General features: G+C 58.0%; 1 protein-coding gene across 4 annotated transcripts; it reads right to left on the reverse strand.

Moving 5' to 3' along the window:
* Positions 1-3,492: 3,492 nt before the first annotated feature.
* Positions 3,493-25,690, reverse strand: RNF157 (ring finger protein 157). Of its 4 annotated transcripts, XM_088065467.1 has the most exons (21): positions 25,478-25,690; positions 20,326-20,444; positions 16,336-16,424; positions 15,761-15,907; positions 15,099-15,216; positions 14,934-15,000; positions 14,734-14,777; positions 14,300-14,347; positions 13,964-14,035; positions 13,291-13,450; positions 12,848-12,960; positions 12,324-12,562; positions 12,131-12,239; positions 11,822-11,933; positions 11,209-11,411; positions 11,014-11,079; positions 10,675-10,723; positions 9,102-9,212; positions 8,398-8,493; positions 4,321-4,361; positions 3,755-3,888 (listed from the first exon to the last, which is right to left on the reverse strand). In XM_088065467.1, the coding sequence occupies exons 1-20, from the start codon at positions 25,563-25,565 to the stop codon at positions 4,321-4,323; spliced, it is 2,091 nt and encodes a 696-aa protein (XP_087921593.1). In that variant the 5' UTR covers positions 25,566-25,690; the 3' UTR covers positions 3,755-3,888. The 4 variants fall into 4 exon arrangements, with proteins under 4 accessions (XP_014111276.1, XP_087921593.1, XP_087921594.1 ...); XM_088065468.1 differs by lacking the exon at positions 8,398-8,493; XM_014255801.2 differs by lacking the exons at positions 4,321-4,361; positions 8,398-8,493 and having other exon boundaries at positions 3,493-3,888.
* Between the last annotated feature and the right edge of the window lie 440 nt (positions 25,691-26,130).

Raw genomic sequence — 26,130 nt, forward strand, 5'->3', positions numbered from 1 at the left:
AAAGAGAAGGGGAAAGAGAAGTCCCAGGGGTGTCGGGGTGCCCGGGCCGGGCCGTGCCCGCCGAGCCGCCGTGAGTCGCGGCCGCCCCGGTGCGGGGTTAAGTAGCGGCTCCGGGAGGCTTCGCGCGTTGCCGGGGAGACGCCACGCCCCGTAAACATCTTCCGGCCACGCCATTGGTCCGCGCGTTGCCATGGGAACCGGGGGTGGTACCCAGGGATGCTGGGGGACCCCGCCGAACGCAGCCCTGGGGACAGGAGGAGGCTCTGCGGTGACCTTGTGGAGGCTTTCCAGTACCTGGAGGGAGCTCTGAGAAAGCTGGGGAGGGACTTTTGAAGCGGCCGCGTGGTGATAGGAAAAGGGAATGGCTTCAAACCGAGAGTAGGTTTAGACTGGGTTATAGGAAGGAAACGATTGTGAGCGTGGTGGAACAGGTTGCTCAGAGAAGCTGTGGATGCCCCATGCCTGGAATAGTTCAAGGCCAGGTTGGATGGGGCTTGGAGCAACCTGAGGTAGTGGAAGGTGTCCCAGACTTTGGTGTGGGGGAGGTTGGAACTGGATGATCTTTAATGTCCCTTCCAGCCCAAACCATTTGTGATTCTGTGGAAACCTGTGACCTGCCCCTCCAGGGGCAACCCCAGCCCTTTTCCTCCTACCTGTGCCCCCATCCTATTTCTTGCTCCTGATGCACCCACAGCGATGAGGGCAAAGCTGAAGTGAGGCTGGCAGACTCCAAACATAAAGGATGGAGTCTGCCTTTAATTAAAAAAACCTGCATCCAAAGGCTTCTCTAAGAAATCTCTGTCCCCTAACTGCTGTTCCAAGAGCTTTAGCAGAGGCCAGGGAGGGATCCCTTTGAAGGATCTGACCATCTGCAAGCCATTCCCCTCCAGCTTGTTCAGTCATGTGTTGGACACGATGATCTCAGAAGCCTTTTCCAATCTGATTGATTCTGATTTTGACTCTAATTTAGCTGCAAGTTGCTTCCTCCCACTATCATCAGCCCCTTCTACTAAACCCAAATTATAATCCCCCTTACAGCCCTCCTCACCTTCAAGACTTCAGCTCCCTGCACACATTTTCTTCCCCACCTCTGGAGGGATTTCTCTTGCATGAGCTCGCAGCTCTTTGTTGCTCCTCTTCTCCCCCAGGAAAAGTTCCCCCTCTGGGTGTTCTCATCCATCACAGCACTGACAGGGGCCACCCACACCACACACCAGGAAGATGCCTCTACCCCAGGCCAGACTCTTCCTGCAGAGCTTTAGTTTGCATTTGCCCTTTCTCCACCCTGGCAGGAATTAGGATAGTCGGGAATGCAGTTTGGAAGTGTTTTAGGACATTTGAATCAGCTGGGCTGTTTTGGAGAAGGTACCTGGGTGACAGGTAAGTGGGTCTTCCCAGCCAAAAAGGGTTTTTACACACCAAGCCCGCCAGACCCCAACTGCCCTCACCCTGCAACCACAAAATGACTCTGGACACTTTGTCGACATAAGATACCCTTTATTAAACATAGTCTTAAAATCCAAAACATGCTCAAAGCAAAATCATAAGCAGCAATCTGGTTTCCTTCCTTAAATCCCTGACACGTGGGTCACTGGAACAAGAGGGACACAAGGGGCTGTCACCTTTCACCCCACGCTGTGCTGGCAGCTCCTGCCTGCCCCTTACCCCTTCTGGGTGGCCAAGGACGGCACTGGTGTCACTCATGCCCTAATCCCGTCTCTCCTGTGCCACCCAGAGGATGGATTCTTTGCTCGCAGCCAGGCAGCAGTGCCGCTCGGCCACAGCATCCTCTGGGCTCCTCTCCATCGCGGCCACGGTCGCTCTGAGCGAGGGGCAGCGCTCACCCACAGCCACCCTGGGTCTGCGGCCGCCTCGTGAGCTTGTCTGGCTGCTCCTGCAGCCTTGGAGACACCACTCAGAGAAGCCAGAAAACCCTCAGGGTCACTCCTAAGTCCTCCTCGTTCTGCTGGCAGCCACAAGCACCATTGCACCCTGTGCCAGGGTGCCAGGCCAGCTGTCTTTGTCCCCTTTGAAACCATGAGGAAGGCTGGGCTGTGGTAGATGAGATGCCCCTGGAGCATCAGCCAAATTTTCTCTCCCCTGCCCTTGTTGGAGACTTAGGGAAGAGATGGCTGCCATGATTTTCTTAGCTTAGCACGATGGTGAACCTCCAAAGCACCTGTGAGGTGCTGTGGCTCCCTGGGGCTGGGACACCCAGTGCATCCCCAAATGGGGCACAAGACTTGTCCCCACCACTTCATCCCTCCCTGCTGTTTGCAGCTCCCACCTCACATGCCACAGGATGGCATTTTGGAGATCAAGCAGCCAGCCCTGGGTTCCCAGGGAGGAATTTGGGAGCTGTTGAGCACAGAGGAGACAGCCAGCCCAGAGGAGAGAGCAGTGGGACGGCTGCCTCCAAACCCACCTCTGGCAGGACCCACACTGGGGCCGCAGAACAAGCAGCTACCGTGGCCCTGGCTGACAGCCAGGCAGAGAAAACACCCCCCAGCCCCCAGAAGGGCTTCATCCCTCTTTAGGAGCCACAGCCATCACCAGCACAGCCCATGCTCTGCCATGGGGATGGCACTGGGAACCTGCTTCTCACACACACCCCTCCAGGGACACTGCTTTCAGTGCATGGACACCTCTGTTCTAAGGTGCTTTGCAAAGAGGAGGTGGCCTTTGCTGCCACAGCCATGTGACAAAAACAGGTGGCGAAAAGGAAGGCTCAGCTTCCCACCCTGGGCTGCCCCAAACAGCTCCAGAGCTCAATAGATTGGGATGCAGGGTCTGATGTGATTTCCAAGTGATTTCTGACTGTCCTGATGCTCTCTGGAGTAGAGCGTGGCCCCCAGGGTCTGTGGCTTTATCCCTCTTCCTTTACTATCCCTGTGTATCCGCCCTTGGAGCAAAATCCACTTATGCTGCCAGCCCAGTGCTGGCCAGAGGGATGGGGATGGGCTCCACACCCTCATCCACCCCTTGCTACAAAGTGTTATGGGAGGGCAGGACGGGTGGGATGGGGGTGACACTTTTGGCACTTGTTCCAGAGCCCTGAGCTCACAGCAGGGCGGAAGACAGAGAGGATAAATTATCAATGCCCCAGGAGCAGGCTGGCAGGGCTGGGGGGTGGTACCAGGTCTCCTGCCCACCACCCCTGCCACCCCACTGCATGCCCTGGGGAAAAGCAACCTCAGGGCCAGGCCCAGGAGCCCAGGTGCTGCTCAGAGGGAGAGCAGGAGGAGGGGGAGCTATGAGGGCACCACTACTGCCAGTGCATCAATGGGGACATCCCATGGCATGGGGACAGCACACGGCAGGGCAGGGGCATGGGCCAGCAAGCCTGGGGGGGGGGCCGGCCCCCCATGAGAGTCACCAGCTCATGCACCAAGGATTCCAACCCCAACACTCACCCTTGAACCCACACCCCTGAACATCATCCTCCCACTGTCCCCACCCACCCACATCCCAGAACCCCCTCAGTGAGGTGACCCTGTCCCATCTGCTCCACACATTGGAGGAGAGGAGCCTGGGGGTGTATGGTGACCGGGGGGGGGCAGGAGGGGACCCCAGCCTGTCCCCGTTATGGCTGGAGAATGGGAAGGTGCTAATGGGGGGCTCCAAAGTGACATGGCTTTCAGCCCCCACGGAAAAGTCGAGGTTACCGTCTTTTCTTTTGAAAATCAGTCCTGGTACAGCCGAGGGGTGGAGGTGGCGATGCCCACGGTGCCCAGACACCCTCTGGGTGGGCAGGGGGGTCTGTGCCCCCACCGAGGCTGAGCCCTCACACGGGCAGGGCCCACGGTGCCTGCTCCGGGTCCCAGGAGCCGGGGGGGCGGCGGGGCCAGGTTTGCTGCAGCCCCACGTTGTTGTTGGCTGCCTCTGGGCCTGGGGGGAGAAAATGGGGTTAGGGGCTCCCAAAGCCCACTGGTGCACTCGGCTCGTTTATTCATGGGGGATACGATTTATTCTCCCAAAGTAACGCCCACCTCCCCAGCCCCCCGTTGGGTTTTGGGGGCAGTGAGGGCTGGGGGGGTGCCTGAACTCACCTCTCCAGGCCGGGGGAGCCTCTTAAACCCCCAATTTCTCAGGAACGCTGAGGGCCAAACGGGAAGCACAGCGCGACCACCGCTGTGTTTAAATAACCCAAATGAAAGGGGGCTGCCTGTGCCCCCTCTGCCCAGCCAGAGGCCACATGCAGGTGCCCAAGGGATGTCACCTGGGCAGTGAGAGGGCCACCAGCAACGGGTGACAACCCAGCTCCAACCCCCCGGGGGACGGCACGAGGCGGGCGCAGCTCTGGGGGTCTCGGGGTCTCACCTATTCCTCAATGTTAATGGGGCAGGAGTCCGGCACGGCGGCTGCGAGGCAGGAGAGACCAGAAGGCACACGGTGAAGGCAGGAGCGGAGGCGGCTCGGGGACACGGGGACATGCACACACGAGCGAGCAAACGGGGTGACCGGCGGGTCTGGGGGGGCTCACCGCCTGCCAAGGGGTCCGGGGAGCTGTGCCGGGCACGGAGGGAGGGGTCCCCATGCGTGGAGCCACCCGGGGTTTCGTGCCAAGGGGAACCGAGGGGTGGACGTGCTTGTGGTGCGGGGGTAGCTGGGTGCCCGCATGCCTCCTCTCCGGCTGCAGGCTCTCGGTTCAGGCAGCAGCCTTCAGCTGGGACTGGGTGATGGCAGAGCTCGGCCCCTGGCTTGTGTCCCACCACCAAACCCATCAGAGGCTGCGTAGTGCCCTTAGGAAGGGGGTGCACGCTTAGGGCAGCTTGGCTGCGCCCTCCAGAGAGGTTAAGCCCTGTGGCCAGGGGAGCTCTGAGGCAGAGGGACTGTGTGAGGCATGCCAAGGCCCAGGGCTGAGGCTTTCTCAGAGGGAGAGCAACAAAATCCTGCTGCCTGCTGATTTATGGGAGGTGACAGCTGCCATTTCGACTGGCTTTTCATGGCGAGCTCAGGCTGGAGAGCGAGGCATGTTAAGTCTGCAGATTCCGGAGGGAATGGATAATTGAACAGGACCACACGTACATGCACATGGAAATCCCATTAAGAGCTTGATATTGCCTAAGTCACTGCAGTGCTCCAGAGCAGAGACACAGCTCTGCTCAGTGCACCCTTGTGAGGCTGCCGAGGAGCAGGGCTGGGGCAGCAGGACATGGTCTGGCTCTGGAGCAGGATGTCAGCCCTGTGCCCACCCACCTCCCACCCCTTGTGCTGCTGGAGGGGTCTCCCCTGCCGTCAGCAGCTGGCAGACCTGCCCTGGGCAGAGCAGCTCCCAAATCCCATCCTGGTGAAACCCAGCCGGCTCGCCCGGCCCACTGCTCACGGCTCAGAGCATCTCTGGCTTTAAACCAGCAAGAGCCCGCAGGGGATTTCAGGTTTTCTACAGCAGCCTTCCAGCCCCCCCACCTCAGTGCCAGCCTTTCTGGCAGATGCTTTTCCCCAGTTTCTCTTTCCAAAGCTGTTTTTGCCACCCTTCCCCTGGCAGAGGCTGTGGCTGTGGCCAGAGGATTCTCTGAACCCTGGAGACAGCCCCTGCGACCTGTGCTCTGCAGGATCTGCACAAGAACACGGATCTATAGGTTTAGTTAAACCTCGTGTCTTAAAATCCCTGGGATGGGGACTTTCACCTCCTCCCAGTGCTCTTTCCCAACAGATTGAAATCTGCAGAGATTTCAAAAGAAACTTTGAGGAACCACGTCCCTCGCCTTCGTCTATTACAGAGAGGACAAAACCATCATTATCAAACATCACCAGCTTGGAGACTGTCCTAGATGTTGACTCTTGAACAGCACAGATCTCAAGGGCCAGGATGCTACTGCCTTCCCTACAACCAGTGAATGGGGTTGTCATGAACTGGGTACAAGCTCTGGGAAGTTTTATGAATGATACAGCCAAAACAAAATCACAAAATATGGAACACCCCCAATCTGTCTTACCATGAGCCCAAAGGATTGTAAATTTAAAGACACAATACTGATCTTAGCTCCTTATGATACAGAAGCTGACTGGACCATAGAGGATTTAAGTGTGCCCATCATACCCTCCACAACTGCTCCAAAAACTTCTCCAAAACCTATACATTTCAGATATATATATATGTGTGTGTGTGTGTTTGTGTATGTGTGTGTGTATGTATGTATATATATGTAAGTATGTATATGTACATGTATGTACATATATCAAAATATAAAAACATATAAATATATAAAATATAAGTTATTATTATAATTACTATAATGATTATAATTATTAAATTATATATATATATAACCTATATAACATTTCAAGGTCAAATTGGTTGAACAACAACAAATATTGTTTAATCCTAGTCCTTAAAGAGATTCAGACCAATGTTTCTGCTATCAGACCAAAACATTCATCTTTTACTGTTACCTCCTCTACTGGGTGGTGTTCCTGGCTTTTATCTCACACATCTAACTGATATATTGGGAACTGGAATAGGAGTATTGAATAATATCAATCTTCAAACTCTAACTGATCAATCAAGTGCAACCATTAATAATTTCAACACTACAGATCAGCCCTTAAGGTCTTCCTTATCTGCTCTTGGGAACGCACAGTAGTCAGCTTCAAACACCAAAAATACCCAAATGCTAATGACCAACTGGCTGATGGTCTGGGAATTGCCCAAAGCAGTGTCTTCAGCACTCAGCTGTATTCCAACTCAGTTGTGGTTACACTCTGCCAGTGCTGGGATAATCACTGAATGGGAAAAGGGACTTTTATTCATTGAAATTTGAAAGGGCATTTCAATGCTGGCGGTCTTTAATCAAATTTTCTTATGTCCCCATCACTAGCAAGGTCACAGCATTTGTCTTGGCAATATAGAGTGCTTCTGTACATAGCAAGAACCAAATCCCTGTGGTAGGAACAGGATTAGATCCATTGGAGCACTGAGCACGGGCTTTTAAGAACCATCATACACATGCATGGCAAACCACTGATCTAAGTGGTTGTGTGGTGAGAGAATGGCAGGGGTTTGTATAGGAAAGTAAGATTTTGATAGCCTAACCTGTGTGTTTGGACACAGAACTGTGGCTATCATTTTGAAATGTCTCCAGACCATGACCCTGAATCCATCCCAGTACCCACAGGATAAGGGTGTGTGTGTCTAAGAACCCCATGTGACAATTTAACAGTGGATGACACAAAGACACAGCTTTGAATCAATGCATTTGTGATTTCACCTATAGAGCAGGGTGTCACTTCAGCTGCTCCCTACTGAAACTGCACCAAAATGTTATGTTAGATGTGTTACATGACACTTCGTCTCCAACCCCTACTGGAATGGACATTACCCCAGTTAAAAACTGCTGGAACATCCTGATCTATAAAAACTGGTGCAACAACTCAAAAAGGAAAGTCAGAAATGATTGCTGTCTGTTATTATGTGGGAAAAATGCCTTGTATCCTACAGCAAGTGAAAAGGGGTGGAGAACATCGTGTCTGCCATTCCCAGGGGACCATGGACAGCCCCCAAAGCCCCCACCCTGCACCTCCTCTGCCCCTGGTCCCAGCACAGGGGGCAGCCCTCAGCTTTTCCCCACAAATGCCGAGGCTGGCTCACCCCTCTCATGCAGCACAGCTCGTGCCAGACACATGGACAGGTGTGGTGGCCAAAGGATGGAGAGGGCATCCTTGGCTGGGCCCAGCCCAGGGACCAGCTCCTGCACCCCAGCCCAAGCAGGGGACAAGGCCAGTGCCCTCCTCATAGCAGAGCAAGAATTTGACCCTGTGCCAGAGCCATCTGGGCTGCAAAGCTCTCCCTTCCTCATCCGCCCCCCAGCACAACCAAGAGGGATGCAGTCAAGGATGGCTTTGGCCACTGCCACAGCCAAGGGATGCTTTGCCAGGCCCTCCAGCAAAGCAGAGGTGCTGCTGGGACACCCCCAGCTCCCTCCCCATTCCCTCCAGGCCAGCAGGACTCAGCCAGCTGCTGACAGAGGGTGATGGGGGGGACACAGGGCTTTTGTGGCAGGCGCCTGTTCCTCCCCAAGAGCCTCAGCTGTGTTTCTCCAGCGTAGAAACCAGCAGGAACAGGCAAGGCAGCAGGAGAGGAGGCTTTCCCAAAGGAGAAGGGGAGAAGAAAGGATTTTGCCTCCCTCCAGTGGGTTTCACCCACTCTCTTGGCTCTCCAGTACCTGCTGCAGGTCTGGGACCTGCCACAAAGTCTGCTGACGGGGCAAGGCAGGGGCAGAGTTGCTTTCAGCTTGTCCACAAATGTATTGAGGGAGACCCCTCAGAGGGTGTTGTCTTGGCTTTTTGGCTCGTTTCCCCACGCACAGGCTGAGGAGAGCCTGCAGGTCTGGGCAGGGTCCCCAACCCACTGCCCCCTTCCACACAGGGGCCAGGGGTGTTCAATACATTTGTCACCTTTGGGCAACTCTGGGCAGGGAAGGGGCACAAGCGTGGGTGGAGAAAACCGTGTTGGCACAGAGCGAACATGAACTTTCACACAGACGGAGGAGCCTGGGGGGAAGGAAGAAAAAAAGGGGGATGGAGAGAGGCTGGGAGGAAACAGAAATGGAAGGAGGGTGGGGGAAAAAGCATGAAGAAATGGGACAGATGAATGCTGGGGCTCTGTAGAAAGGTGACCTGATGGACACACCCCATCTCCCTGACCTTGGAGGAAGAGGAGGACAGGACAGGCAGCTCCTGCTGTACAGCTGGACTGCCTGTGGATCACATCCCAACTCAAAATATTGCTGTGCCCACCACAAGCCTGTACCAGGCTACAGCTGTACCACACAACCACCATCCTAGGGAGGTCTGGTGCCTCCTGGAGTGCCAGCAGCCCCTGGCCAAGGGACAGAGAATGCCAGCAAAGCTGCCTGGGGATGTCCCAGTCTGGACAGGCCACCCTGACCTACGGGTGGTGACGAGTCTGGTGCTCAGCCCCACACAGGGACGGGTGGAGGGGTGCAGTGAGGACAACCTGGCGGGGATGGTAGTGGCCAGGATGGTGGGAATGATGGTGATGGGAGAGGAGGGATGGATGCAAAGGGCTGGGGGGATGCAGGGAAGAGTGGAACTGTCCCCCCCCACCCCAAGTTCATGTTCAGCAGACGGCCACTCACCAGGTAAGCAGGCCTCAGAGCACAGTTTATTGTCCAGCGCTTTCACGTGTGCGATGCCCATGTCATTGTTATTGTCACACCTCAGACCGAGGAAAGCGCCTGTCCTCGGGCCTGGAAGGGAGTTAAGGCAGTTAACTCGGCCGGGCTGGGGCTCGATGTCGCCTTTTTAGCACTGGGGGGTGGGATTTCTGGGGCTTTTCCTCTCCCCTCCCCAGCCTCTTTCAAAACAAAAAATGACATAGAAACGATGCATCTGTGTGGGAGCGGGTGAAGAGTGGACAATAACGCCTGGGCACGGCCCAAGCTGCTCCTTTCCTCGCAGCGGCCGCATCGGAGGGCAGCGGAACAGCGACGATGCGGCCGCGGGCACGCGCACCAACCTGCCAACCAACAGGGTTCAGCCAAACCTTCCCTCTGGCACAGCCAGGCTGTGGTGGCACCCATCACCTCCTGCAGGAGCCTCTCCAGCACCAGCGGTGCAGTGAGAGCTGCGTGGATGCCGGGAAGAGGCAGTAGCTGGATGCGTGGGGCAAAAGAAGCCGCAGCCAAGCTTTTGCAGGGGGGGATGGAGGCTTTTGGGGATGAGGGGGGTAACTCTGCTTCTTAGCATCGCTTCTACAACAGATCAGCCTCCAGGTTCTTACCTGCATCCATCAGATGCAGGTGACTAAACCTCAGGAGGGATGTTCCCAAATGTGCCAGTAGCCCTGCTGAGAACAGGCGCAGGACTGTGTCCTAAGGAGAAAGGCCATCCTGCTCCCAGAGCTGTTGGGATGCCCGTGGGTGTCCACCACAGCCCCTGGTTGTTCCTATTTGTTACACTTGAGTCTCCCCATCAGCCAGAGGCTCTCTGCAGGTCAGAGGCCATGATTTGGAGATGGGTGTTCCATGGGTGTTCCTGCTTTCCAGCTTGGCTGAGCATCTGGGTTGGATGGGGAAATAGTTTTGTTGTATTTTTGCTGAAAAGAGACTTGGAAATGTGGGAGAGGGCGCACTGTGGGCCTCCCTATTGCCCAAAAGCAATCCAGGGCAGTTGGTGGCCAGTGGCATGGAGGTGACCACCTCTTTCCTTGGCTGGCTGAGCTCAGGGGAGGAGGCAAGAGGAGCCCTCGATGTGTCTGTGTTGACTTGTGAAAGCACATTGAGGACAGGCCAAAGAAAGTGAAGAAAGCATCCCAGGGGGAACAGCTCTGCAGCCCCTTCCTATGGGAATCAGCCCAGACACTGATTTCTACAGGGGAGAGTTCCAGAGATTTGAGAAAAGACCTTGGCGAGGGAAAAAGCGCAGAGAGAGAAACCTCTTTCCCATTTGGCTCGTTGGGAAAGACCATTGGATCCTGCACACATCGCCTGCTCCATGTCCCACACTGAACTCTCTGGGGTCCCCGTGGCCGGCTGGCTCCCCCCACCCACTGGTGCTCAGCCCCCCCGTGGGTGTCCCCGCTGTGACAGAGGTTTGGCTCCCACAGAGCCCCCAGGGCTGTCCCTGATGGCAGCAGGGGAGCTGGGGACAGCACAGCACCCCCCACTCACGGTGACAGCGAGGGGACAACAAGGACCCAGGGCCTTTTACCATCTTCCTGTGTGGGAGAGGCATCCTCGTCCTCCAGCACATCGTTGCCCTGTGGCACAGGCGAGAGGCAGTGTGTGTTAGCCCAGGGCTGAGCCAGGGGCTGTTCCCAGGTCCCTTTGGGGGCACATCCCCGGCCCTGGGGATTCCACGGAGCAGGAGTGTCAGTGGGGCACAGCCCCAGTGCCCCATCCATCCCCAGGGCAGCCCCTTCCCCAGCCCAGCCCTGGTGGAATGTGGTGCCAGCTGCCCAGCTTCCCCCTCCGTGGGCACAACGGGGATCCCCCCACAGTGCCAGGTGACACCACAGCTCCCAGCTCCTCGTGGGATGGTGATGGTTACCTCGGCATCGCGCTCCTCGGCAGAAATGCTGACAAAATTTAGATCTGGGGACTCCACAGGTGTTGACTGTAGGAGGAAGGTGGGAAAGATGGAACAAAACCAAAAAAAGTCTGGTGCCAGTGGTTTTGGAGGAGGAGTTACATCCCATGGGAGAGCTCTCCACCCTGGGCTCCACCAACAACCCCCAGTCCCTACCTCTCCATCAGAGGCTGTGGCGCTTGCGGCCGCAGGTGAGGGGAGCACGTCCTCTTCCTCCTCCTCCTCCTCCTCCTCCTCCGTGCCAGGGGCGATGTAGGAGCCAGACATGGAGGACACGGTGTCGGTGCTGAGTTGGGAGTGCTGGCTCTGGGAGGAGGCCATGGACATGACGGACTGAGCCAGGCTGCTGCTCACGGGCTCTGGGGGAGAGCAGGGGCTGAGGGGGCTGCTGGACCCCCCCAGCCGCTGGTGGGAGTCACGGCACAGCACCCACTAATGGAAGGGGGCTAATGAGGAGGTGTGGGGTGCAGAGGGAGGACTGGCTGTGTGCCACAGAGACGTGATGGGTGCAAAGCTACCGGCAGCAGGTCCCCAGGGCTCACAGCCACCAGTTTCTGGGTCTACAAGGTGACAAAGCAGGCATGATCCCCATGATCTCCATCTACAGGTGACAAAGCAGAGGGATGTCCTGGGGCTCCATCCAATGTCCATGGCAGGGTAAGAAGGGGCCATGCCACCCCTCTCTGCATCCCCCCACAGTGTGACAGTCCTGACATCACGATGCCACTCTCCTGCCTTGCCAGCACCTATGAACCCCTCCATGCTATACCTTCTGGGGACGAGATGGTGGAGGAGAGGGGTGTCCCAGTGCACGAGGACTGGTCGATGGCTCCTGATGATGACAGGGTGATATTTTCACTCTCCGGTGTCGCACCACATTCCTGGAACAGGAGCCCATGGGAAGGATGGGATGAGGGATACTCAGCATGGATGGCCCATCTCTTCCAGGCATCCTTATAGATGGAGGAAGAGCCAGGAGGGGCAACCCCAGGCAGCCTCTCTGGTCCCAAGCCTCACCCAAACCTGCTGTCCCCCCGGTGCCTCAACTCCCTACCAGCACGTTTTGGACAGTGCTCACCTCCTCATGCCGGGCTGGGGATCTCCTCCTGGATACCCTCAGCTCTGACTCGGTGCACGACTTCTCATCCTCCTCTTCGGGCAGGATGGAGGAGTTCTGCGAGATGGACCTGGCCAAAGGAGCAAAGCAGAGGGTTCCACCCCTGCCCACAGCCCCCAGAGCCCCAGCGTGCCCCCAGGCTCCCAGTACTCACTTGGAGATGCTCTTCTTCAGCTTGAGCCCCGGGGGGCCGCAGTCGGGCAGGCGCTCCAGGGGTGACAGGGCCCTCAGGGGGGGCAGGGGGCCATCGCTGCCGTACGAGGGCAGGGTCCCCACGCCCGGGGGATCCCCCAGCGCTCGCAGGGGCAGCGCGGCCGGCGACGGCGTCAGCGGCCCATTGAGAGCCTCCAGCAGTGACACCACCTCGTAACCCGGGGGGATGTTCTCCGAGGACTGGGGAGGGGGGAAGATGGGCTGAGGATCCTCCCTAGGCCATTTTGCTGATCCCCTCACAACCAGTGGGATCAAAATGCCCCAGGAAGAAGCTCAAACCTAGGGAATGGACACCCTGCCAGAAACCTTTATTTTTTTTTTTTTCCTGTAACATCAACCCTGCATTTTTTCGCAAGATGAATTTGTAATAAGTAAATAAACCCTGTTCTTCAGAGACACACAGATCCCCAAACATCCCCATCCTGGTGGAAGAGGCCAGGGTCCCACCCTCAGGCAGGCACTGACCGAGTGCTCCTCGGAGTCGGAGGTCTGCGAGGCGATGATGGGGTTGAAGCTGGTGGGCGACAGCGGGCCCAGCTTTTTCCTCATGGCTCGGATTTGAAGCAAGGCTCGGAAAGCTGCGGCAGCAGGGAAAAAAGGGAGGGGTGAAAACCAGGCATTGAAAGGAGACCTGTCATAAAATGACACCGTTTCTCAAGAGGGGCATCCCCAGTGGGGCTAGAGGGACTGCAGAGCTCGAGGGTGGGAGATGCCAGCCCGTTCCTGGAGATGCCAGCCCATTCCTGGAGATGCCAGCCCGTTCCCGGAGATGCCAGCCCGTTCCCAGAGATGCCAGCCCGTTCCCAGAGATGCCAGCCCGTTCCCAGAGATGCCAGCCCGTTCCCAGAGATGCCAGCCCGTTCCCAGAGATGCTGCCCAGCCCACCCAAGCTGCCCCCCGGGCCTTACGCAGCCTGCAGATGGGGCAGTTGTTGGCCTGGTAGCGCAGGGTGTCGGCGCAGGTGTTGCACAGGCACAGGTGGCGGCAGGGCAGGATCAGCGTGTCCCGGACGTCCGACAGGCAAACCACGCACTCGGCGCTGTTATCGCTCACCTCATCCTCGGCCACCTGCCCAAGGGACAGGAGGGAACTGCTCGGCCTCGGGGGTGCCCAGCCCACGTGGCTGGGTGCTCTAAAATACTGGCTGGGTGCTCAGGGAGAGTTCTGCCTGTGTCCATGGGCTGCCTGCTCTTGAAATGCACCCCCTGGGACCACGTTCCTCTCCTCCAGGAGGCTGGGAGGTGAGGCCAAAGGAAAGAGAAACCCAAACTTTCACCCCAGTTTTCACCTATTAGAGCAGAGCATAAGGCACATCCCGTGCCTTGAGCCTGATGCTCCACATCTAAGCCACCACCCTTCCCTCAAAGGACCACAGAGGATGGGGGGAAAGCTCAATCCTTCACTTTTCTGCCTCCAGCAGCTTCGATGCCAACACAGAGTGTCCCCAGCCATCACCAGCTCCGTGCTGTGCTGCAAACTCTTGCCCTGAGCGTGTTTCAGTGGCCAGAGCTGGGCTAGGGGAAGGGAAGAAGGGATGAGGGAAGACCCCTGGGATGCAGGCAGGGGGATGCAGGCACACACCTTGGAGTCCTGTGTGTTGTACTTGTTCTCGATGCCGTAGATCTCCTGCAGGAGGTAGCTCACACCATCCACCTGCAATCCCATGGGGAAGGGGTAAGGAGCAGAGACACCTTGCCCAGAGCCCCTGTGGCTCCCAGCCCCCTGCTTGGGCCAGCCCTCCTCCTCCCCAACATCCAGGGGTTCCCTTTGCACTGATAACCTCAAAATTGCACTCCCTGGGAGGCAGGGGCAAGGCTGGAAGAGGCTTAGGGCTTTTGGGGCTCCCCAAAACCCCTCAGTGGTTTCCCTGCAGGGTGTGCAGGGCCATCTGTAACTCAGGGACACCCCAACACTCACCACCTGCTTCTGCTTGAGGGGCTTCACGCAGAAGGTGCCATCACTGTGCTGGGGGGAGGAAGGAGCACATGGGTGGGCAGCCCTGGGCTGCTGTGCTAGAGCACCCACCCAACCTGTGGCTGTCACTGCTCCCTCCCCGCTCCCAACAAGCCCATTCTGCAGGAATTCTGGCTTTTCCTGGCAGCCCAGCACCAGGTAGCTCTGGGAGGTCACACACATTGCAAAGCTGGAGACTTGTTGGAGGAAGGAAGAGGGAATTGAGCCCAAATGCCTTAGAAGTGGGTACTTAAAATGAGGGAATGATCCCAGGATTTGAGGAGCTGCCCAAAACATCCCCAGCCCAGCAGCACCCGATTCCCAGGGATTCTCCAGGCTCTTGTACCTGGTGGGTGATGAAGGCAGGAGGGGGAGGATGGCCCCAGCTTGGCACTTACCTTCTCAAAGGTGGCCAGCAGCACGTGGCAGTGCCCACTGTGCTCTGCAAGACACAAAGGAACACGCAGGGCTCAGGGGACGTGCAGGGGCATGGGCAGAGCCACGGCAGCAGTGAGGAAACGCAGGAGGCTCTGCCCAGCTGGCATCACAATGCCAGCAAACTGGGAAAGGCCATCCCAGCAAGGAACCCCCTCCTCACCCTCTCCTTCATCCACCACTGCCTGCACCACCATGGGATAAACCTCACGGTCCAGGTCAAAGCCCAGCTGGAGAGAGACAGGGCGGGCTTGGTGAGATGGAGCAGCGCTGAGGCTTCATCCCACCTCCATCTCCATGGGATGATGTCGGGGCTGGGGGCACCCACCTCCTCCTCGCTCCACTCGGAGGGGTCGATGGTGTGGGAGGGCACACAGAACTGCTGGCACACCCCCCGCTTGTAGTGCACCGTCTCCGACTGCAGGCTGTTGTCCCTGGGGGTGTAGCTGTCCCGTGGGGAGAGGACAGAGTCAGGGCACCACGGCTGTCCCCACGCTCCTCCTGCTCTCCCCAGATCACCGAGATGCCAGGAAAATGGGAGGGGGTGTGTGTGTCACTCCTCCCTTCCCAGATGCCTCTTGGGGCTGAGGTATGAAGGTGTAAAAAGGGCTAAAATAATCCACAGGGTAAAGTAAACACAGGGCAGCCAGCACAGCATGGGAGGGGACAGGGACAACTCCACATCCAACCTGGAGGGGTTTGGGGGGAAGAATTATTTCCCTGGTCTCCATTGTGACCTGAGGGTAAAAAGAGGGAGCAGGATGTGACAGGGAATGAGGTGGCAGGGGTTGGCAAAGAGCCGGTGGTGGCACTTGGGGGAAACAAGGAGCCCCCCTCCAATGTCAGCACCACCCTCAGCTGTTCCCTGTCCTGAAGAGGAAAGATGCTCAGGGGGCGACGCTCCACGTCCACCAGCCAGGGACACACACCAAGCTTGGGGGGACACAGGCCTGGCTAGGGGGTGACACAGGCCTGGCTGGGACCCCTCACCTCGCCACCCCATTGTGAAACTCCTCGGTTGCCTGGTAGTAGATGGTTATGGCCACGCGGGCGTCGGTGTCGAAGGTGAACTCCACGTTGTAGTGCACCTTGGCTTTGCTCACTTCTTCCCCCGGGGTCTTCACCTCCTCTGAGCACCTGGGGAGCACAGAGGGTCCACCTTGGGGTGCTCCAGGACTAATCCCATTGGCACCAAAAGGGGCTGCTGCCCTCCATCAGGGGACACTGAGGCACAACAAGAGTGCCTGGCATGCCCAAGGTCACTCCTGCGGGCTGGGAAGCGCCGCAGACAGATTCCAACCATAATCCCGAACCTCCCGAATCGCCCTGCCGCAATCCCCAGCCTCCCTCCAGCAAAGCCTTCAGAAGGTGGGGGAGGAAGAAGCAGCAAAGAACTTCAAAGGCAGCGCTAAGCTCCTTTAATCCTGCGGCAGAGCCTGTGCCAGGAGGGGAAGGGCGGCTCATCCCTCCACCCGCAGGTGCCGGAGCGAGAGCAGCCCCGTGCCCACCGTCCCTGGAGCACCCAGCAGCACCTCCCTCCCCGGCTCAGGGCTCAGGACACTCACTTCACCAGGCGCAGGGTGTCCTTGCGGATATTGATTAAGCTCCTGAGGGTCTTCACGGGTTCCTGAGGAGGTGGAGCAGCATAAGGGAACTAGGACGAGAGAGACAGCGGTGAAGGCAGACGCACACAGGGGGACTCTGGTGGCTGTGGAACCCCCCCGTGACCCAAACCCAACACCCCAGAGAGGGAATTGGGGTGGCCTGGGCAACCTGATGGGTGCTGAGCACCTGCAGCTCCTGCTGGCGTTGGGTACCAGGCAGCAGGGATGTCCCTCCTCAACCAGCAAGCCCGGGACAGCAGGGACAGTTTCACTGGGGAGGGGACACACGGAGGGGCTGTTCCTTGTCCCTTCAGCTGGAGGGTGAGGGGGATGTGGGGCACGGGGCAGGCAGCTGCTGATGGATTTTTATGTTGTTGGATGAGGCTTGGCAGAGAGAGGCTGAAGCTCTCTCCCTGCCCACCAGCTGAGAAAAAACAGGCACAAGCGTCCCTGTTTCCTCCCTGTGGTGGACGGGATTTGGGTGGTGGGATCCCAGCCCCGTGTCCAGAGCAGAGAGCCAGCAAGATGTCTGGGCAGGAGCAGGCAGGCAGCAGCATCCCTCCTCCAAGCTGACATTGTCCTTGCCAGTCCTGTCTTGGCAAGGGCTGCAGGGCTCCCTGGGGAGAGGGGACGTGGTGGCACCCAGGGGACACCCTCTCCTTGGCACTGCAGTCACCCGAAGGAGACTGAGGGCAGTGAGGAAGGGATGCAGGACCCACCTCCCCCCTCTCCATCTCCCAGGTAGGTTTAGCTCCAGGAGGGATCAGCCCTAAGGCCCAGCTCGTTGGCAAGCTGTCACCGTGTGCCAAGGGACAGCCAGAGCCAGGAGGGTGTCAAGTGCCATCAGGGGTGGTCAAAGAGCCTCAACTGCTGCCTCTGGAGAGGGAACAGTGTCCCATTGTCCCTCACTGAGGCACCCACCCAGTACCAAAGGGACAAGACCGAATTGCAGGTGGCCCTTGGGGATGCCCTGCAGGGAGCCAGATGCCCGTTCCTCATGTCCTTGGTGCTCTCACAGGGGACAACCACCTAACCCAACCTGTCCTCAAAGCCATCATCACCTTTCCCATCCCCAAAGCCCTGCAGAGCAGGATGGATGTGGCTGGGGGACCCGTGCTGGGCTCAGGATGGGACAGGCAGAAGCCCTCAGTGCAGGCACAGCTCTGTCCCATCCCTGCTCCACCATCACCACGGCCAGCTATGCCACAGCCCTGATCCCACGGGTGCCACTAAAGGCAGATTAAAGCCTAGGCTGGACACAGCTTGGCTGATGGCATCAAAGGCTTTGGAGATGAATTCCCAGCACTGTGGAACTGGGTCCCACTGCTCTCGTCCTCTCCAGGAGGAGAAAAGGGCAGCAGAGTCATTAAAGTGCTGTTAACGATCTTTTCTATGAGTCACCAAATGTGCACCTGCAGAATCGAGCACCTGCAGAGTCACCCATTGCAGCTGGAGGGGAGAGAGTGAGAACACGCTCCAGGCTGAAGCTGAGCCACGTCATGACATGTTGTGCCATGTCGTGATACATCCCCTGTAATTCAAACTAATGCAGTCATCCAAAATTGCTTGTTTGCACCTTACTCAAACCAGCCCTGGCAGGGAAAGCACCCATGGGTGCACCCCCCTCCTGCTGCAGGGGTGGGTGACAGAGAAGGGAAGGGGCAGCCAGGTCCCCTGGGTGCCACCCACAGGGGCCGTTGGGCTGGGCAGGATGGGGAAGTGCTGCAGGCAAATTCTGTGCTGCAGAAACCACTTCGGGCTCTCCCACGTGTGAAAAGCGCTTTTTGGGGGTGGTTGTTTGGTTTTTTCTTTCAAATTAAATTTTACAAGCCAGATTTTGCACATCAGAAAGAGGCTATTCAGAGGACGTTTTACATCTCCTCACTTTAAACCACGCTGAAACACAACAGAAAAAAATGGGTAACAGTTGCGGTGAAGTTAAGAATGTCATCCATGTGCCTATAGCAACATTTGGTGCAGGCCAGCTTCTGTTAAAGTGAAATAAAAAACATCCTCAAAAGTCTGTCTTGGGGTTTTTCTACAAGCAAACCCCAGCAGCTCTGCGTGGGCAGGGAAACCCAGTGGCACATTTCAACAGTTCCCAGCTTACCCTGTGCTCTTGGAGTGCCTCCAGCAGCTTCTCTGCTCCTCTGCCCCTGCATGGTGGCAGCTATTTAAACCTGCAACGCCCTTCCCAGCCCCTTGGGAACCTGTTCCCAGCTGGAAAATCCAGATTATCATGTATCCACAGAGGGGAGAACCTGCACAGCCTCTGGCTGCCCTGCACATCCCTGTGGCAGCAGTGCTGTTCATAGCTCAGAACAAGCGCTCTACTCACAGAGGACTTGGGACACAATTCTTCTAAAATATCCAGGTCCTTGATCCCCAAGGAACTCAAAATTAATCCCCCACCAAAAAGCAGTGGTCATCTTTAATGTTTCCAGCCCAACCAGGGCTTTCACAGAAGGCCAGAAAGCAAAAGTCTCGCAGCCAAGAAGCATCAGGACAGGACTTGGAGGCGGAGGCCCAAGTGTTGCCTGGACACAAGCTTGGACCAGAACCAGCACAGAACCTCCCCAACTCCTCCCTGAGCCCCCAAAACTGTCCTGACCCAGAAGTCCAGCCCCAGAACTCCCCCTGCTCCCCAGGGAGTCGGGATCTTGGTCACAGCTCTGCAGCCCAGAGCCATCGGTAATTAAACCGGAGCAAAACAATTTAGCTCATGATGCTGTATTAATTCTCTCTGCTGTTTCCAAGCTGTTCCTTTGCCTTCCCTGCTGCTCTGCTGTCAGGGCTGCTGACATGGGAACTGCTCACTGGGCAGTTTAGAGGCTTTTACTGTAATCAAGAGGATTTCTCAACACGCTGCTGGAGGACCCTGAGCGCTGACTTCTCATTTTCCAGGGAAGCAGAGGGGCTGGAGAGAAAGGCACAGTCCTTGGCCACCCTATATTCATGTGCTTTGTGGGTGATCCCAGCCTTGGCTCTGCTGGGATCCCTGCTCTGGCACAGCCCAGGGCTGGACACTTCCCCTCTAAGGGACCACATGATGCTGCCAAAACACTACCAAAGCCAATGGCAAGGAGGAAACAGGAACCCTGCTGGCAGCAGGCAATGCTTGAGAGCTGGGCTAAAGCACCAGGCAAGTTTATCTCGACTTAACAGAAAAGCTTTGATGACCTTTAAGTCCTCACCCTGAATCTTTTGAATATTTGACCTCCCAAACTCCTCCAGCCAGTGTTGGTGAGTTGTCCCACTGCTGAGAGACACCCAGATGAGAGGGGGACATCACTCCCAGGCTGAACCCCTGCTCTCATTTCCTCCCTTTCCCAAGGCAGCAAGCACAAAAACCACCTCCAGGAGCCTGGGGTGTAGGGACCCCCCTCCAGCCAGGTTCCCTTGTGCCCTGAGACCAGTTGGAGCTGGCAGCACCCAGCACTGCAAAACCCATCCATGCTGTCCCCAGCCCCGACTTACCCCTGCCTTTTTACTTTTATTTTATTTCTTTCCCTTTCTTGCTAGAGCTTGGGGAGTAATTTCATCTGTTCCTGTCCAAGCTGCTCTACTACCCTGAACCACACCAGCACCTCTGTGTTACACCCCCCAACATGTGCCCTCCTGTCTGGGATATAGCTCCTGGATGACATGGGGAAGGCAAGAGAAAACGCAGCTCTTGAAGAGGGAATGAGAAAGAAGTTGGATTAAATCAACCCAATTCCCGTTCACCATTAGTCCCGGATAGAGGACAGGCTGCAGCAGGAACCCAAACCTTGGATGAGCCACCAGAGGATCCACTCAGCCCGCTCCAGGCAGGCTTGGCTGGCTGTGCCCGTGGAGGGGGACAGCCAGCAGCCTTGTCCCGCACACCCCGTGGCACACACGGCCAGCAGAGGTTTGGGAAGGGGGTCCCTGTGCTCCGGAGCCCCCCAGCCCCGGGTCCCCGGTACCCACCACCACGGGCCGGTTCCCCAGGAAGTTGAGGTCGCTGTTCTCGCCGAAGAGGTACCCCTCGGGGTGCGTGGAGTCGAACTTCTCCCCGCCCATGATGAAGTGGTTGGCAAAGTAACTCCCTGAAATGAGAACAGAGAGCTCCTGAGCGGAGCGGGAGGAGGGGGCTCCTGCCGGGGGATGGAGCGGCACAAAGCCACCGGATCGATGGCTCGGAGGTGACTTTGTCCCCAGGGTCACCTTGCTGGGAGCCTTTCTGGTTGAGCTCACACGCTGAGAGCTCCCAGGCAGGCAGAGGCTGCCAAGAAGCCTCACTCCCTGCCCGCCCTCCCCTCTTCCTGCATCCCACCCGCTTCAGCACCGCGGTCCAAGCCTGGGCACGCAGAGCCGGGATGGGGAGAGGCTGATGCAGGGGTCCAGCCCCACGGCAGTGCTGGCCCTGGGGGCTGCTCCATCCATGGGATTTAATAGTGCCCGGTCCCCTTTCCCTGTCTGGGAAATCCCTGTGAGCCCCAGTATGGCCTGAGCCACCCAAGGTCACCCTGACCTTCAGCCATCCCCGCACTGGCAGGAGCAGCCGCATCCTGGTCCGTGAGGAGGAAGAGGAGACGGCTCCTGGGGCGGCAGAGCAGAGCTAATCCTGCCCATAAGCAGCAGCTCATGTCCCGAGGAGGCGGGAGAGGCAGAGGCACAGCCTGACCTGCCAGAGAGCCCTGCGAGCCCCGGAGGAGCCAGGCTGGCCCCCACATCCCTGGGGATGCTGCGGGGAAGGGCAGCACGGACCCGGCATACAGCCCTCAAAACAGGGCTGCTCCTGCCCAGAGCCTGATGGCACAGACCTCGTGTGCCACCCAAGGCAGCGTGTCCACAGCCAGACACTGCCCAGATTGGCTGTAGCTGCCACCAGGAACGCAGCTGAACCCAGTTCTGTCAGTTCTCAGCCTGCAGCCCCTCCCTAGGAAGGGCTCTCCTGCAGGAATCAGGATTTTGGGGTCCTGTAGATCCTTCAGGAGCTCAGCACCTGCCCTGCAGAGTGCTCCACATTGCCCTGATGAACGCTGGGTCAATGACCTGGGTCCCTTCTTCCCTCACAGAGCCAAAACACCAAATGTCCCAGCCCTGAGCTGGGAGCAGCCCCCAGGTCAGGCACGTCTCCACTAGAGGAGAATTTCCTCCAGCCTGGCCAGGAGACAAGTGGTGCCTGGTCCTTGCCTGTGAGATCTGGGCTGTGTGGGGAAAGCATGTTGTGGCACAGGCAGGAGGGCTGGGAGAAAAGGGAAAGGTGGACAGGGATGGGGCAGCAGTATGGGGTGAGCAGAAGCACCAGGATTCAGTCAGACATGGACAGAGAGTCCTGAATCCTGACAGCCACAGGGACAGGGTTTGGCTTATAAAAACTCCAAACCCACCAGTACAGATCCATCTGCACCCCTCCCAGGGGACACCCCAAAACCAAACATTTGGAGACCACAGATAAAGGAGCTTAAGCCTGAGCAGCAGCTCTGCTTGTGGGTACTGAGGTCAGAACTTGCAATCAGCTTCCAACAGAGGCACGGGCTGTCCAGGGCTGGATCAGGCTTTAATACTGCACTGAAACCCAGAACAGAGCCCAAAGCCCAAGGGGAGGAGTAGGGGGGATGTAACTCCAGGCTGGGAGGGATGAGTGGGTCACACAGCTCTGCCCCGAGGCCCCATGGCACAGGGATGCCCAAATGCAGCGAGCCCGTTAGCAAACGTCGACCATCTATTATTGATGCCTGCTGCTTTCAGGTCCCATTTTCCATGTACATAATTTATAGGCAGCTCGCCTGGAAGGACTCAGCCACGTGGAAAAAAAAAACCCAAGAGCAAAGTGCCTTCAGAGCTGCCTGCAACAGCACAGCCAGGGGAGAATGGGGCCATCCAAAGCTTTTCCTGACACTGACTTGGAGCAAGAGAAGGAGATGGCAAAAAAATTGCATTTAAACATGGAGAAAAGCCACCCCAGCACTAAGAAAAAGCTGGAAAATGGAGCACAGGCTCTTTGTGATTTGCCCAGCCATAGTTTAGTGCATGGTGGGGGCTCCTGCAGGATGGGCAGAGCAGGTGAGGATCGTGCTGCCATCACCCAGTCTCCCTCCCAGGAGTATCCCTGGGAGCTGCAGGCTCCAGCATATCCCCCAGAGGCTTCAAGTCCCTCTTGCCAGCAGGCAGAACCAGCTCTGTGCTCCCTCCAAGGAAAGGTCCTCCTTGCTGTTAAACAGAGGTGTGAGTTGAGCCAGGTTTTCCAGGGAAGCAGCAGCCCAGGAAAGCCCAGGGCGTTGGCAGGAGCGTGCCGGTGACTCCCTGGACATGGCCGGGGGGCAGAGCAGGAAAGAACCTTCCCAGCCTCAGCCACCTCATTATGGGCTGACTGTAAATCCCACACCCACTCCTGGGGAAGCAGAGCCAGTCAAGCACAGCCACAGCTTGGGAAGGGCTGCACGAGCAGCTGCTGGAAAAGGGGAATAAACCCAAATTGCCTGAGGTTCCCAGCGAAAAAAGAAGTCATTGTGTCCTGCACATCTGCTGGTAGCAGCACACATCTGGCACCAGCTGTCAGCTCCTTTTCCCCACGATGCTGCCTTGTCCAGGAGGCAGAGGAGGGTGAGGACCCTCGTGTGTGCTGTGCTCTGGTGTGCAGTGACACGTCCTGCACCGTGCCCCAAGCCATCACTGCCCTGCCGGGCTCTGCTACTGCAGCCTCTGGCTCTCCAACGTTACAGCCTCACTCTCCAAAGCTGCTGAAACAGAAAAGCTCATTCCCAGCTAGTCCACACACTCTGGTGAGGGGAGCACTGGGATTGCACAGGCTGTGGTCAGCCCGGGCGGGTGGCACAGCGCTGGCACAGGGACACCCTGCGGCCACGGGTGCCAGCACAGGGTGCTGTGGTGGGCTGGTTAAAGGCTCTGGGTGCTTCTGCCCCTGGGCAGCCCATTATTTAATTCCATGCTCTAAAGTGGGCAGCCAGAGCCAGCAGCAGCCGGAGCTGATGCCAAACCCTGTCCACAGCACTGCTGCGTCAGCCCTCGCCTGCCGTGGCTCTGCCACCAGCTGGGATTGTGCCCCAGGACTGGGGGTGTCACTGCTGGATTAACCCCTGTGCTCCTGCCCGCTGCCAGGGCCCTGCTCACAGTCCTGTGTGCCCTGGGAGAGCTCAGTGCCAACCTCAGCTGGGGACAGGGGCTGAAAGCTGGCCCCAAAAGCCATCCCAGTAGCCAGGCAGTGGGCTCCATCTACAGCCCCCGCTGGCTCTCCCTCCCAGTGGCAGCCATGGAAGTAAATCTCAGACTTTGTTTCAAAAATTATGGTTTAACTAATCCCATTGAGATCTCACCTGGAGGGGATGGGACTCCCAGGATGGGGAGATGCTCAGCTGGGATAAGACACAGCTGCCCAATTCCCACTGGCCATCCCGAGAGAGCCTACAGCCCAACAGCCAAAGCCACATCTGCAGAGAGAGGGAAATGCCCCAAGGTCCCATGAGATTCCCCTCCAGGGCCACATTTCCAAAGCCAGTGGCTGTTTCCAGGTGGTTTTTGAGGTGGGGGAAGCGCTGCTGCCACAGAGGACTCAGCTCTGCTGCCTGGCACGTCCTCCCTCGGCTGCCAGCAGCGCTGAAGGCAAATCCCACTCGGATTAGAGGCAAACCAGCCATAATCCCCCAGGGCCACCAGCCTGCCCTTGTCTCAGTGCAGATGGCTGTGTCACCTGGGCACCTCCCGCCCCTCTCCTGAGGACCCTGGGCAGCACCAGGACCATCCCCCAGCTCTGCCCAGACCCCAGCAGTGGGATCAGGCCAGCTGAGCACAGCCAGGAGCCCCAGGCTCTCCCTGAAAGCCGGAGTTAAGCATCAGCCTGGTGACCTCTGTCAGCTGAGAGGGCTTTGGAAGTGCTCTTACACCCTCCACCCCTTCGTACCCAGATATTCCAAGAGCCCCTAAATAAGATGGGATCTCAAGGGAAAAGGTTGTAATGCATGGAAACACCGTCCCTACAAAGAGCAATCCATGGATGGGCTGGTCCAGCCTCACCTGGCATCAAAGTGACAGAGGCCTTGAAACCATGTAAAAAGGGGAGCAGGGGGAGCCCTGCAGGAGGCCAGGCTGTCAAGGATCAGCCATCTCCAGCCAGCTGTGCAACCTATTTTAGATTAAAAGTAAAAAAAAAAAAAAAAAAGCCAAACACGGCTTTTCAGGACAAGCATAGCGTTTGTGTTGGCTGTAATTCTTCCTAAGGAGGTCTTTAGTTGTAATTAGCAAGTAATTTGTCACAGCACTAACGATCCGAGCGTTTACCTTATCCTATTAACTACCAAAATAGTTACCTATTAATAATATTTAGTGCTGCAAGGATCCTGTGCAATCTCCTCACATGCACGCACGGTGCTCCGGGGCATCACCCACCGGCGCCGGAATTTCTGCGGCTCTGAAGCGCCAAGGGCTGGACCCCAGCACCCCTCCCTCCCCAGCCTGCCCCCCTCGGACACCCGCTCAGCCCGGCCCTGGCAGGGAAAAGTGAGGCACAGAGGCGGATTTTCCAAGGTCACGCACAAGGTTTGAGACAGGGCCGGATTGGGGAGCGGGAGATGCATCACCAGCCAGCCTCGAGGCACGGAGAGGAGCCGGGAAGGCGCAGGCTGCCCACGGCAGGGGCTGGGGTGCTACGATGGGGCAGAGCACTGGGAAGGAGGGATCCCCTCCAATCCCTCCCACCCCAGCCTCCCTCATCCTCCCGGGAATTTAAAACCAGGATTTTCCCGAGCAGGCAGCACCGGAGTAACCGGCTATAAAAATCGCCTCCGGAGCCCGGTGCCGCAGACCACGGCTACAGAAATAATTATAACAATAATGTCATTAAAGTCGCGTCAACTCAGCCAAGTTTGGGAAGCGGGGTGCGCTGGCAAAGGGGTGCCCGGAGAGGAGTGACCCCCATCCCTCCCGCGCCGCACTCACGCAGGGTGTCCCGCAGCAGACCCAGATTTTTAGGGTGCTCCCCCTGTGCGTCAGCGCTTGCTTTGGGGTGCGCAGGGTCACCCCCGCCCGGAGCAAGGTCGTGCCCGGTGCCCGCCCGACTCGCTCCTCTCTTTCCCTCCCCATCGGCGGCACCGGGACGCGAGGCCCCCCGGGAGCTCACCGGATTTCGGGGGGTATCTGTAGACGGAATTAGCGGGGATATCCACTTCCTCCACCCCTGCGTTCTGCCGGCTGGTCAGAGCCCCCATGGCCGGGCCGGGGCTCAGCGGGCTGGGGGCGGCGGGGAGTGCTCCCGCCCGGGACCGGGACCGGGACGGGGGCCGGGACCGGGACTGGCGGCGGCCCCCGCCCGCAGCATCCTCCGCTCGCTCTGCGCCGCGCCCGGCGCCGCCTCCGCGGCACCGCGGGGCTGCGACATTCGGGGCGGGGCCGGCATCGGCTGGCACGCCCCGACCCGCCCCGGCTCGGTCCAGCGCGGCGAGGAGAGAGATGCTACCGCTGCCTTCCCGTGCCGCCCTGCCCCGGTGAAGGGTCCCTCCTCAGGTGCCACTTACCTGTCCCCCCGCGGTGGCACACGCGTGCTCACAGTGCCACCCACCCGCCATCCCCCGTGTCGCTCAGTTGCCTCCGGTACCGCTCAGCGGCCCTCTTGGCCATCATCTGCCACTCTCAGCCACTCCCCAGTGACTTCTGTCCACCACGGCCCTCCCTCCTTCCATCCTTGCCCCCAGCCCCACCAGCTGGGTGGCACCGAGCAGCAATTCCAGCTCAGGGACCCCCAGGGGCAGGCTGGGCATGGCCCCTCTGTCCCTG

This window comes from Pseudopodoces humilis, chromosome 21 (assembly GCF_049639895.1).
Source record: "Pseudopodoces humilis isolate 2021_Gansu_Grassland_sample_001 chromosome 21, ASM4963989v1, whole genome shotgun sequence".
NCBI classification, from domain to species: domain Eukaryota; kingdom Metazoa; phylum Chordata; class Aves; order Passeriformes; family Paridae; genus Pseudopodoces; species Pseudopodoces humilis.

Bases quoted from the DNA above. Each gene is read 5' to 3' on its own strand.
- RNF157 (XM_088065466.1), bottom strand. From the start codon at position 25,565: ATGGGGGCTCTGACCAGCCGGCAGAACGCAGGGGTGGAGGAAGTGGAT. The intron at 11,080-11,208 runs GTAGGGACTGGG...TTCCTCCTACAG, and splicing joins CCACAGCCTCTGATGGAGAG to TCAACACCTGTGGAGTCCCC. The intron at 9,213-10,674 runs GTAAAAGGCCCT...ACTCCCTTCCAG, and splicing joins CTCTCCCACACAGGAAGATG to GCCCGAGGACAGGCGCTTTC.